General features: G+C 38.5%; 1 protein-coding gene across 1 annotated transcript; it reads right to left on the bottom strand.

The window, feature by feature from the left end:
* Positions 1 to 2825: 2825 nt before the first annotated feature.
* On the bottom strand, positions 2826 to 11515 carry lrrc58b (leucine rich repeat containing 58b). The gene is made up of 4 exons (XM_034693948.1): positions 10770 to 11515; positions 4961 to 5089; positions 4443 to 4720; positions 2826 to 4316 (listed from the first exon to the last, which is right to left on the bottom strand). The coding sequence occupies exons 1-4, from the start codon at positions 11240 to 11242 to the stop codon at positions 4123 to 4125; spliced, it is 1074 nt and encodes a 357-aa protein (XP_034549839.1). The 5' UTR covers positions 11243 to 11515; the 3' UTR covers positions 2826 to 4122.
* Positions 11516 to 13388: the final 1873 nt, after the last annotated feature.

Raw genomic sequence — 13388 nt, 5'->3', positions numbered from 1 at the left:
CTTTATAGTAATGATGTTTCTTTGAAGTTACTTTGTTCCTCTTTATAGTAATGTTGTTTCTTTTTAGTTATTTTGTTCCTATTTTTAGTAATGTTGTGTCTCTAAAGTTATTTTGTTCCTCTTTATAGTAATTCTGTATATTTGCAGTTCTTTTGTTCCTCTTTTTAGTTATTTTGTTCCTCTTTATAGTAATGTTGTCTCTTTGAAGTTACTTTGTTCTTCTTTATAGTAATGTTGTGTCTCTGAAGTTATTTTTTTCCTCTTCATAGTTCTTTTTTATCTCTTTAAAGTTATATTGTTCCAAATTATAGTAATGCTTTGTCTCTGAAGTTATTTTGTTCCTCTTTATAGTAATGTCTCTTTGAAGTTATTTTGTTTCTCTTTATAGTAATGTTGTCTCTGAAGTTATTTTGTTCCTCTTTATAGTAATGTTGTGTCTTTGAAGTTATTTTGTTCCTCTTTATAGTAATGTTGTCTCTGAAGTTATTTTGTTCCTCTTTATAGTAATGTTGTCTCTGAAGTTATTTTGTTTCTCTTTATAGTAATGTTGTCTCTGAAGTTATTTTGGTCCTCTTTATAGTAATGTTGTGTCTCTGAAGTTATTTTGTTTCTCTTTATAGTTCTTTTTTTATCCTTTTAAAGTTATTTTGTTCCACTTTATAGTAATGTTTTCTCTTTGAAGCAATTTTTGTTTCTCTTCATAGTTTTTTTTTGGTATCTCTTTAGAGTTTTTTTTTCCTTGTGGTTATTTTGCTTCTTTTATTTTGTTTGAATGTCTTGAAGTTTGTTTTTTTGTCTCTTTGTAGCTATTTTATGTCTCTTAGTAGTCATATTGTATCAACTCTCAGCGGTTTTGTTTTTCATTTAGTTGTTTTGTGCCATTGTAGTTGTTCTGAATCAATTTGCAATCTTTTTCAACTCTTAATTGTTGATTCAAGTCTCCATGCAATTATTTTTCATCTGTAGTAATTGCCTCTTTGTTTCCTTTGCATCTCTTGTTGCTGTTTTGCATCTCTCTGGGTTGCTACACTGACTTCCCAACAAGAAAAGATTAGCTGTTGCCTTAGCAGAAGCTCTGAAGCTCTGGTCTAAGAGCCTCATGATTCCATGGGCCCCTCCGCACGTGACTGGTGGACAAGTTGAGTTATCCATCCATGGTGCTATGGGAACTTGCTTGAAAAAAACACTGAAAAAGGAGCAAAAAGAGCGATGTAATAACACTGGAACCCAGCTGCGACTTGATCAGACACCATTCAAACAAAAAAAATATGTGAGACTTAAAGTTTTGTTCTCAAAAGCCGGGTAAATAGAAACAGTGAGGTGAAAAGAGGTTGAATGAGGCGCTGGTGTAGAAGCAGAGTGTGTGAAAAGAGACTGGAGAGAAGCGAGTGGCTCTTAAATGGTGAGGCTAAGGGATAAGCACATTGTGTGAAGCAGAATGCACTCACCCTGGCATCCCTTTGCTTCTAGATGACAAGAATGGTCTCTACATAATTGGCCTACAGAATGAACTCAAATGCAAATGAAACCTGAATAAATCCCAAAACTGCAGAGTGCTTGGATTGCTTCATGTATACAAACTCACAGATTAAAAGCTCACTCAAGAGGAGTGTGTATTGAAGTTTGTCAGTAAATATAAACAGGTCATTTCATGTTGAGAGGAAATTGATTACATGATGTTATCACTTTCAATCTTTCAACTACTCACTTGGGGAAGAACACACCTTGTTAGTCATAGCTCACTCTCAGTCTTAGGTGCAGTTTCACCTTCTGCTGAGACACTTCCCACCCACTGTAGTCCACTAGTGATCAATATTCCTGCAGCATAGTGTCAAAATAATTAAATCCCTTACAAAGAATGTTTGTGTCAGTTTTGATCGCACTTTAGAAACCACTTCTTGGGTTATTGTGATTGATTTTGCATTTTTTTCACAGATGGAGGGATGGAGTTTTTTATTTAAGATAGGTTGCAGAACTGCAAACATATTTCATCATTCAGGGAAAACTGTGTCCACAAGTTTTTGCCTTTGATAGATAATATATCATAACTAACCACTAGGGGGTGCAATTGGTACCATATTTGAAAGTGTGCATTTGAAGAACCCCGTAATTCAGCACTTTCAGTTTAAGACATACTAAATTTGAAACTTTCCACTAATGTTAATACTTCAAAAATGTAAATAAAATGACTTGAATGTTAGAATTAATTTCTTCTTCTTCTTCTTCTTCTTCTTCTTCTTCTTTTTTTTCTCTCTCTCTCCCTTCTGTTTCCCTTTTCTTGCACTGTTTTGAGTTTGGGTTATTTTATTGTTATGTTATTTTTAATTTAAAGTATTTAAAAATATGGGGGGAAAAATGCAATTTACTTAAAAGTACAGTGATCTGGAAAGTTGCAATTGTTTTCCATGCAATAAAGTAAAAAAAGAATATGTTAGAATGAGGAATATTAAAAGAATACATTTCCCTTATGAGCTCCACAGTTTGGTATCAGAGGTAAGTGTCTAGCACGAACAACTTTCTGGAGATACAACTTATCAGGAAATCACAATGCATCACATTTTAGAGATATTACAATCATTCTTTATTATTATTATTATTATTTACAGTACAGTTAACTTACATTATTTTTATGAAATACAAGACCATACAATTAATATAACTGATATATTTCAGTTTACGTGCCATCTATTCTGCAGGTCATTCAAATATGAAGCGTATTTAACATTAGAAATATGATTTCTATAAAAGCAGCTTATCCTGTTATAAAAGGCTATTCTTCTTCTTCTCTACAGTTATCTGTACAAAATCACTCACTGAAAAACGGGTTATCATTCATTATGTTAATCTTGTCACATTACAGGGTGCATATATCACATTGTTTGATTATCTGCCTCACTGTCAGAGGTTCATGTTAGTAAGGCACTTAATGTTTTAGTTCAGGTATTAATGTAACAAAGAAAGGGGCGTCCTCTTCTGTTTTGTGAACATGATGGTAAAGCTAGGAGCACCTCTCTCTCCTTAATGATGGAAACAGGCTGTTAAATATCCTACAGCTTAAAGAGTCATTTTTCTGTTTGATGTGTTGTTTCTGTCAGAGATTAACTGTTTGTCTGTTGACTCTATTCACACATATTTAGCCTTATTCTCAACAGCCCCAGACATAGACCTGAACACCGTTTTGTTCAGTAGCTATTGTTTCTGTGCGAGCATTGTGAAGAGTTTTCCCCGGTCCAACCCACGTCCACTTCCTGTGTGTAAGCCCCTTCTCCACATATTCCCATGGCCCATAGTGTGGGTCAAATTAAAACAACTGTGCTATAAAAGGCAAACATTTTTCAAGGTTGGTTTGCAGCGGGCGTGGAGCAGCTTTACTGCAGGAAACCTTTCACCCAGAAATCCCACACAGTGAGTAAAAAAAGGCCAACTCACACATCGTTCTCTGTAAATTGAGAATAACTCAGAATAGTGGTGCTAAAGTTATGTTGAAGCTGCTGCTGCTGCTGAAACATTTCATGAACCTCAGACTTCATTTCATGTTGGCGTAGCAGCTCTGATGCTCATCAAGGTAAAAGCAGACCATGCGTGCTGTCAGCAGCTACACAAAAACCCAAAATGCATTCATCCAAAGATCCAGAAAAAACTCCCGAACAATCTTCTGCAGCCACCAAGAAGCACCAAATGTTTTCTAAAGATAAAGAACGCTGCCCTGAAAAATAAAAGAATCCGTTGGCTCCTTTAGTCTTCACTGAGTTAAACCGTCCTCTGTCACTCGACCGTGAAAAATGCCTTTGGGGCCAAAAGACTCAAAGACTGATTTGCATAGCTATGTGGAAAAAAAGCAAAGGTTTCCCTCGAATCCTGATGTGTAGATTGATTTGAGACAAGGGATAGATTTCTTTAAAAAAAAATAGCCACAAATTGCAGAAGTTAGAATGGTTGTCTCACATTTTGTGCATCACATACAGCCACTGAGAATGTCTGTAAAGCAGTATCAGTTCTTGAGTTTGTGTGGTTGTGTTTTTGTGATTATCCGTCTTGCAGTGAGGTTCATCCCTGTATGAATGTTTAACAGTGACAGACTGACACGGCTACGCTGGCCAGAGGGTCTACTCCGTGTTCGGGCTATCCCAAAAGCACCCTCTGGAGGCGGTACGCCGGCACGCTGCTCTCGTCCTCCGAGTCGGCGTCGCTCTGTGGGTTTGAGCTGCAGGGTGAAGTGCATTCAGGGGAGCACAGGTAGTGCATGAGGGGCAGCCGGTACTTTCCACAGAAATCTACAAATTTGATCTGCCGCACGCAGGAATCGAAGTAGACACCTGGAGAGAGTCATATATGACAGGAGAAACAAAAGGACAGGAAGGGTCACATGAGACCTTTTCCTTATGCAGGAGAGTCAAAGCCAAAACAAAATGCCAGCAGTAAAAATACTTTAAGCCTCTTACCTGCACATTTAGGGTTGGGGCACTTGCTGGCCAGGTCCAGGTAGTACAGTAGGTTGGAGGGCAGGTCCCGGGGGTAGTAGGGAATATTCCGGCTCTTTACGGTACGGCCTGCCAGCTCAAGCAGTGACGGGGGGTCGTAAGTCATCTCCTTGACAAAGCGCACCACCAGCGGGTTGCCACGGAGGCTGAGCTCTTGCAGGTGCACCAGACAGAGGATCTCCCTCGGGAGGTACGTGAGCAAGTTGTTGTGAAGGCTTAAAGATCTCAGCGAGTAGAGCCTTGAGTGAGACAGAGAGTGTTTTGATTATGCAGTCGTCCACAAAAGATCAGTGCAGGAATTGGGGAAGGAAACTACATACATACTTCAAGCTTTTTGTAGAAGTTGTGTGTGTGTGTGTGTGTGTGTGTGTGTGTGTGTGTGTGTGTGTGTGTGTGTGTGTGTGTGTGTGTGTGTGTGTGTGTGTGTGTGTGTGTGTGTGTGTGTGTGTGTGTGTGTGTGTGTGTGTGCGTGTACTTACTTTGTGAGCTGTGGGGGGACACTTTGGATGCGGTTGTCACACAGCACCAGGTAGCTGAGGTAGGGCAGGTTCGCCACTTCTGGAGGAATAGCTGTGATTAGATTTCCACCCAAGTACAACAGCTCCAAACTAAAAGACAGAGAGAGGAGAATTTGCTTTGTTATTATCAAACACTAAATAATATCACAAAGAACAGTAAAACCAAAAAATCATAATAATTTACAATTAGTTTTTTTTCATATTTTTCTCATACAAAAAAAAAAACTTTCAACGGTTGAGCCTCAAAGTGTATGTTTGTACTTTAATTTGCTATGATTTGTCACAGTAAACCTAACCAGTTTCATACAGTGAGGTGAACATTTTATGGAAATCAGCTCTGTTAAACCCAAATTAGAACCTAAACATCCCACAAGGGGGAGCTAAAGGTGTATGGTTTCATGTCCATAGTTCATGGCCTGTGTTTCAGGGTCTAAATGCATTTGTGGGGCCCTGCTTTATATCAGAGAGAAGAAAAAGGTGACAGAAATGATCTCATACATCGCTCAGCTACAGACAAATTGTTAGCATACAAAGATAACACATGAAAAAAACTTAAATGTGCACTTATTTTCTAAAGATAGATAATCTTGATATGTGGGGATCCAGAAGAAGACGAAGACAACAGAAGGATGCTTCTACAGCTAACATCTGTAGAGTATGGGGAGGGAACACAGAGACGAGGAGGGAGCGATGGATGGCTGGTCAGTGAGAGTAAGCTGTCAGACCATCTGCCTGCTGGATCTGATGACACAGCGAATGAGGGACAGGAAGCCATTATGCTGCTGTCCTTGGTGGCTGTGTACTGAGCAAGCCCCGTGTGTGACCGAAGTGGAGACACTTAGGGTTTTTTCGCTGACCTTGCAGACACAATGACACAAATCCCCACCCAGAGGGATACGTTAGCGGTTATGATGCGTTACAGTAAAAAGAGGGCTAGTTTTTTTTGCACAAGTTAGGAACTTTCATCTCATGCATGATGCACGAGGATTGTTTTTTTTTTTTTTTTTCTGATTCTAAATATGTTTTTGAACAAGGTAAAAAAATCTCAAGAAATCAAAACAACTTATATAATTTTTAAAATAAAGATTAAAGAGTCATTTCTTTTCAAAAAGGAAACAAAGCATAGCTCTGCTTTATTCAAGTGTCCTTGATAGACCATGACACTGCGAAGGGAACATAGCCAATTGGGGGGGGCTAAATGCCTTTTTTCACTGAGAGGACAGGACTGTGGATAGAGCAGGAAACCAGGAGAGAGGGTGGGGAGTGACACGAGGGAATGGAATCCCTGGTTGGAATCGAACTAAGGCTGCCAGCTCGAGGACAATGACCTCTGCGCTCAATTTAGCCACTGTAGGCCAAACTGGCGCCCCAAGATGCCCCTTCTGATGGCATTCACCACTTACTAATGAGCCATGTCCACACTCTCAACATTCACGAAAGATTTTAGGGCATCTTCACTTTTTCTTAAAATATTTTATTCCAGAGGAAAATGTTATATTGTTGCATCTTTGCGTCTCGTAGCATAAATATAACGTCAGTGTTGCAGCCTATAAAAGCCTTGCCTCGAATACAGAACCTATCACATATGTCACATCTCACCTGATAATCATGATCAATTGAATGCAACACTGGTAAACAAACAACAATAACACATTTTATGGCTTTATGAAGGAACTGTATTCTTTATTTTCCTGTTTGAATCCTATAATACGTCAAACATGTACACATGACGTGTCCAGAGAGTCGTTTTCAATCCAATCAAAGAAACTGGGGCAGATACAGAAAACTTGGAGTGAATACTCACCACACAACTGGCCAGTTCCAGTAAGTGAAAACAGGCTTTCAAGGGGGAGGAAGGAATCCAAAACAAATGAAGGCTGGCAACATGTGTTTATAACCACATTGCCCTCATTTATCCTCTTCCCGTTAACTCACTTAAGTGAGCGAGCCACATAAACATGATGCGGAGTCAGATAAAGTGGGTCACTGTGACGTTTTGACTATACTCATAAAATGATAAGGATCGATCTTGTATGTCACGTACAAACATATTCACTACTAAAAGTTTTGAACCAACTACCACTTACTGAACTTTATAACTTGTTTTTGTATGAGATTACTCATGTGTTTACTTACATGCTTGGTCATGGCCGAAGTATTTAAAACACCGGGGCTATTTTTTTGTAATGTATTGCAACATGCCTGTCTTAGTCTCTGTGTGTGGCCATTCTTGTTTCATCATTTTGAATGCAGTGTTTCAGTTATATTCAATAATACTTCTATTTATTTCAATCTCATGTCCAAATCAGTCCAGTAAAATTACTGGACCAACTTCAGAATTAAATATCATGCAAACACCCCAGATTACAATCTTTAAATAACCATATCAGAAATTCAAATGGTTGCCTCAGTGGGACGGTGTAATGTTTAACAGTAATAGTGTTGCCAGGTTGAAAAGGTGGGTCAACTCTGACTCACGAGACAACTGATAAACACTGGAGCTTTACAAATGGAGCACATGCAGCAAGTGCAAGAGCTGAAATACGAGTTTTTCAATGCAAACATAGCCGCTAGCATTTCCATTTGAACTAATTTATCAAGTTTAAAAAATTATCTTAAAAATTAATATTTGGCTAGAGGCAGGCATTGTTGTAATACTTGCACTTGGTGGGTAAGGATTATAAAAGGCTACATTGTATTTATAATGTGCTGTACATTTGAACCATAGACTGTATAAAATATGGACGTAGTATCTGTGACGTCACCCATCTGTTCCTGAGAGCTGTTTTGAAGCAAATCAACGGCGGCAGCCATATTGGTAATGTGGAACTCAACTAGGCAGAGTGTGACGTAGTGTGAGCCTCTTAGCCAATGGCTGTGTGTTCCCGACCGGGAGTCACGTCAGTCATATCCTTATTTGGGCAAAACTCGTAATCTTAATATCTTCTTAACCGTCACGTTAGAAAAAAATTCACCCCCCGTACAGTGTGTGCCATTAGAGAGATTAGCTTTGTAGGACCAAGCCGTTTTTTTGAACCAGGCTGTAAACATGTTTATTAATGCTGCAAAGATCGTCTTTTTCCCATTCATATCTATGTGGTTTCTGGTGTTTCTGCAGCCAGCCTCAAGCGGATTTTCGATGTATTGCAGTTTATAACACTTCCGCATTGGCTTCATCGTTTGAGACCGGAGTTTGCCACTTGATTTGAACACACATCGAAGTATGCTACTGTCGCAATAAAAGGCATATTTTGTCACAACTTTGATTCATTTATCTTTGACGCATTTATTGTGGTACATTTGTTCATTTTAAAAAAGCTAGTCTTTTTTAACAGCTTACTGACCAACAATATGAGCCCTTTTTAATATTTATGTCACTTTCAATGTAAGTTTCTTGTAGAAGTTTCGTACTTCAATATACAGGTATTCATAGCAACAGCATTTTGGGGCCATGTCGTCCTATAATCCAGGGGTTTGCGACCGCAAAATATGGGTGCCAAAGTTTTGTGACCCCCACTGTCCCTCAAAGTGATTTAATGTGGCTTCATTTAGCTGGTCTGCAGAAAATTACCCTACCTATATGAGCATGAGGCTGTGTTTCCTGTGCCTTTATGAATTACCTGCTGCTACTGAGGCTTTTGATAATTAACTGTTCACTAACCCTAAGGAGTCATCTGACAAAAAGAAAGACAGAAAACTCATGACATTTTCTATTTTCAAGGTTTTATTTCAAGTGTAGCCACTATTTTTGTCGATATTTTTTACTATAATGGGTAAAATGTACTATTTTAAAAAAAATAAACATTCTGGAAGACATCTCACAACCCTCAATTTGTGTTTCGCGACCCCAAAGTGTCCCGACCCAAACTTAGGGAACCCCTGATATAGGCTACCAGTTAACTTAAATGATCCAGGGGCTAAACCAACCACTTAAGAACAGTGACAGCAACTTACATTGGTGTAAACTTAATATAGCCTACTCTGAGGTGGCTTTATACGGAAAAATAATATAACTACACAGAAGTTTAATTTACCCTCTCTTTGTACTGACCAGTTATGCTAATAAGTCTCTAAATGAAGAAGGCTACTGATGCTTATGTGTCTATAGCATTACTTTGGTCACAACTTTGACTCATTTGTCAGTGAAGCATGTTTTAACAGCTAACTTACCAAATGATAACCAACTATCTGAGCCCTTATTTGATATTTAGGCCTATGTCATTTGCATTGTAGTTTCGTACTTCATAATACATTTATACCAACAGCACTTTGAGGCCATATCGTCATATAGGCTATCAGTTAACTTAAATGAACTAGTTACAAGCACAGCAACATTAACTTATATTGGTGTAAACTTGATAATATAGCCTACTCTCAGGGGTGGACAGTAACAAAGTAAATTTACTTGAGTACTGTACTTAAGTACAGTTTGTGAGTATCTGTACTTTACTTGAGTATTATGTTTTTGGGGGAACTTATTACTTTTGATTTCATTTCATTTGAAATAAATATTATACTTTTGACTCCACTCCATTTCTATCAATGCTCCAGTTACTCACTACTTTTGCTTTGAAGTCAGCTGATGAATTTTCTTTTCTGGAATGCAGATCAAACATTATTCAGATCAATCCATTCATCTAGTTGTGGTAATGATGACTATGAATGAGAAGGATGATGATTCTCTACCTGAGCTCTTCCATATTTTCAGCCCAAGTTTTAGGCTTTTTAGATAAATAATGATTTGTATTGTTGTATATCACTGATCTGTTTACCATACAAACTTCATCACAGCCTCCAAAACATCAGCATCTAACCTGAGAAAGCATGTGGAGGTCTGTTGCTAACACACTTGTTTTATTCCAGATGAACATTTTTAAACCTCATGCTTTGTGAATATAAGTTTTGAGATATTTTGAAAAGTACTTTGAATACTTAAGAATTTTTAAAAGCAAGAACTCCAGAACTTTAACTTAATTAATAATTTAATATTTTTTCACTTGTAATGGAGTAATATTTGACCAGGAGGATATAAGTGTAGGCTACTTGGTCCATCATTGGCTACTCTGAGGTGTCCTTGTATGGAAAAATAACATAACTACAAGGAAGTTTAGTTGACTGTGTCTTTATACATATAGGCTACTGTTCAGTTATGTTGTGGGTCAAATTGACCATTTTTAAAGTCTATTTTAGGCAATATATGACTTCCAAACCAGGTTAATGCAGCATAAAAATCTGGGCATCATGTGAGAGAAGAGAAGTCGTGTTAATTTATCAACATCACTACATAAAAATAAAAAATACAATTTTTTTTTAAATAAAATAAACAAAAAATCCATGTCATGTCAAACTATTGTATTTATATTTAGGGCTTTCCTGTGTGTATTAAAAACAGTTTTAACATGAATTTTAATGAAAAACGAGTGAGTTATCCTCATTGAACCTTGATCTGTGAGAATTAAAGAACACAAAATGCACTAAATCTTGATTTAAATGGTCAGTAATGGAGTTAAAAATTTGATTTAAAAAAAAATGTGTCAAATTGACCCAGTAACATTATTGCTGTTCCAGAGAAACCAACATAACAGGAGGGTTAAGTGTCCAAATGAAGTAGGCTTGGCTACTGTGGTTAAATCGTCGGACACAAGGAGGGTGTGTGAGAATGCGTTGGCCCCTTGCTGAATAGCTGGCCTTGCTATGTTACTCGGATGTGTAACTATTGTGCCAAGTAAGCAAAGTCTCCTTTTGTGGCCTATTAACCTCCATGACCTACCTGGTTAGGTTCTCTATCTCTGCAGGTATACTCCTCAGTCTGTTTCCGCCCACTGAAAGCGACTGCAGACGCAGCAGTTTCATACACTGCAGCGGGATCTCCACAAATCGGTTCCCACTAAAGTTCAACACCTCCAGCTGTAGGGAGCCGAAGTCTTTGGGCAGCGAGAACTCGTCCAGGCGGTTGTTCTTGGCTATGAGTGTTTTCAGCCTGGTGAGCTTCGTGATGCCCTCGCAGATGGCCGACAGTCCGTTGTTGCTGATGTCCAAAAACTCCAGGCTGCAGAACAGGCTGACGGATGAGGGCAGCGAGGTCAGCCGGTTGTAGTTCAGGTAGAGTTGTTTAGTGTCTCTTTTTCTCTCGTCGCTGATTGTGTCAACGCTTAAAGTGTTCAGGTTCAAACGAGAAAAGTCGAGCACGCTGTCGCCTGCTGCTGCTGCCGCCGCCGCTGCTGCCCCTTCGTGGATCTCCATTTTGGCAGTTCTAGCGTGGATTTAAACTCTGAACTAAGTCTTTGCAGAAGTTTTGCTGTCGGCTGAACGCCCCCGTACACCGCGAGTTAGCTCCGGGACTGTCCGACTGTGACTGACATGAGGAAGAGAGAGCTTTCTAAACACCCTACCGACACATCTAACAACATCTCCGGTTAGAAATCCAGGTCGCTAATTAAGTCCTGATTACTAGCTACCGTGGCTGTGTGTAACTACATTGAATTCAATGTGCCTGTAGTACAATGTAGCCGTTTTTTGAGGGGAACGTTCGCAACAGAGTGCTGTGATTGGCTGATTCTCACATAAGCCCCGCCCTCATACGCGTTGATTGGTCAGTCTCATACTCAGTCATTTCACACAAGTACGAGAGAGATTTGTATCAAGCTGATTTTGCAAGATGTATGATCATTAAAACGATAGAGTAGCATTACCACGTTGCTTTGTGTGGAAGCTGTTTTAGTTGCACCGACGAGAGATAATCAGCCGATGATCCCTCATGCCATTTGCCCAGTCCTCACTGCCATTATGCAACACCCCTCTTCTGTTACATTATGCAATGCTCTGCTGACTGAAATGTGCATAGAATGAGAAGTGGGTAAAGGATATTTGGGTGCCGCCCACTGTATTCAGTTCTGTCAGAGTTCTATTCTATTTATGTTAGTGAATGAGGAGCAAATTCTAGAGGTAGGATATGAAATTTACATAAGTGCTGCATATGTTCAAGTGTAAGCAGTGGTGGATAAAGTACACAGCTTCATTATTTAAGTCAAAGTATAGATACTCCAGGTCAAATATTACTCCAATACAAGTGAAAGTTGCTCTGTCAGATTATTACTTGAGTTAAAGTACTGGAGTACTTACTTTTAAAAATACTGAAGTTTTCAAAGTAATTCTTAAAAAATCTCAAAACATTGTATTTTCAAAATACATAAATGCAGTCAAGACATAGGAGTGCATTATGTTAACTCGTGTTTATTTAGAAACCATTACTTGAAATCTCTAAAACTATACCATGGAATAAAAACAGCAACTAAGTTACTCCAAGCACAGACAACTTAGTTTGAAATGTTCATCTGGAATGAAACAAATGTTACGTAGCTCAACACACTTTCTCAGGTTGGACAGCGAATGTTTGTATGTTTGAGCAGAGTGGGAAACAGGGAGAACATTTCAAACAATATGCATCATTCTTCATTTAAAAAACCTCTAACACAGGCTGAAGATATGACCATGGGTGCTCAGGTGGTGAATTATAGCCATCATTACCACCTCTAAATGAACTGCCAGATCTGAGTGAAATCTGCTCTGTTTGCTTCACGTTAAAACGTGGGATCAGATTTCAGAAAAGAGAAGGAAATTCATGAGCTGACTTCAAAGCAAAAGTAGTGAGTAACTAGAGCACTGATAGAAATGTAGTGGAGTAAAAAGTACAATAATTGTCTTCTGAATGTAGTGGAGTAAAAGTGATAAGTTCCCCCAGAAAATAATACTCAAGTAAAGTACAGATACTCAAAAAATGTACTTAAGTGCAGTACTCAAGTGAATTTACTTTGTTACCGTCCACCACTGAGTGTAAGGCACAGAACCAGACTCCTGTAGCCACTAGTTAATGTTAAGACAGAGATTTTAGAATTAAACATGACATGAACTCAGAAGATAAGGTGCACTGTCACTGTTCAAACAAGCTAACAGACTATGAAAGTATTCATCTAAAGCAGTAAGCATTAAAGTGCAATAGCCCATAACTGAAAAAGTTGAATGGGAAAGGTGATTTTATAATATTCCAGATCCCGGGATCCTGGATCCTGGATTATAGTGTGTTACATTTTTTGAGATACATTTTGAAATGGGCTGGAGGCCAGAGGAGATGATCCCACAGGTTCCCTGCACTTAATGCAATATCCTTTAAAGATCCAAGGTTTTTTATTGTCATACCAACACAAGCTGTCACATGAGGTGGAACAAAGTCTTGTTTCTCAGACACACACAATTAAAAAAAGAAGAAAAGCAAGAGCTCTTAGACTGCAAGTAGCAGCATACAAAAACAGAAATAAATAGAATACTATAAATATTGTGCATATATGAAGAAAATAGACTGATTTGAATTTGGTACGTGAATAGTGCAAAT

Source organism: Notolabrus celidotus, chromosome 10, assembly GCF_009762535.1.
Source record: "Notolabrus celidotus isolate fNotCel1 chromosome 10, fNotCel1.pri, whole genome shotgun sequence".
Taxonomy (NCBI): domain Eukaryota; kingdom Metazoa; phylum Chordata; class Actinopteri; order Labriformes; family Labridae; genus Notolabrus; species Notolabrus celidotus.
Note: the sequence above shows the minus strand (reverse complement) of the source record. Positions and strands in the feature narration are given on the sequence as shown.

What these genes read in the sequence shown, in the direction of transcription:
- lrrc58b (XM_034693948.1), bottom strand. Translation starts at nt 11,242, where the DNA reads ATGGAGATCCACGAAGGGGCAGCAGCGGCGGCGGCAGCAGCAGCAGGC. An exon ending in GAGATAGAGAACCTAACCAG is followed by an intron (nt 5,090 to 10,769) that starts GTAGGTCATGGA and finishes TCTGTCTTTTAG; the next exon opens with TTTGGAGCTGTTGTACTTGG. An exon ending in CCCCAACCCTAAATGTGCAG is followed by an intron (nt 4,317 to 4,442) that starts GTAAGAGGCTTA and finishes GACTCTCTCCAG; the next exon opens with GTGTCTACTTCGATTCCTGC.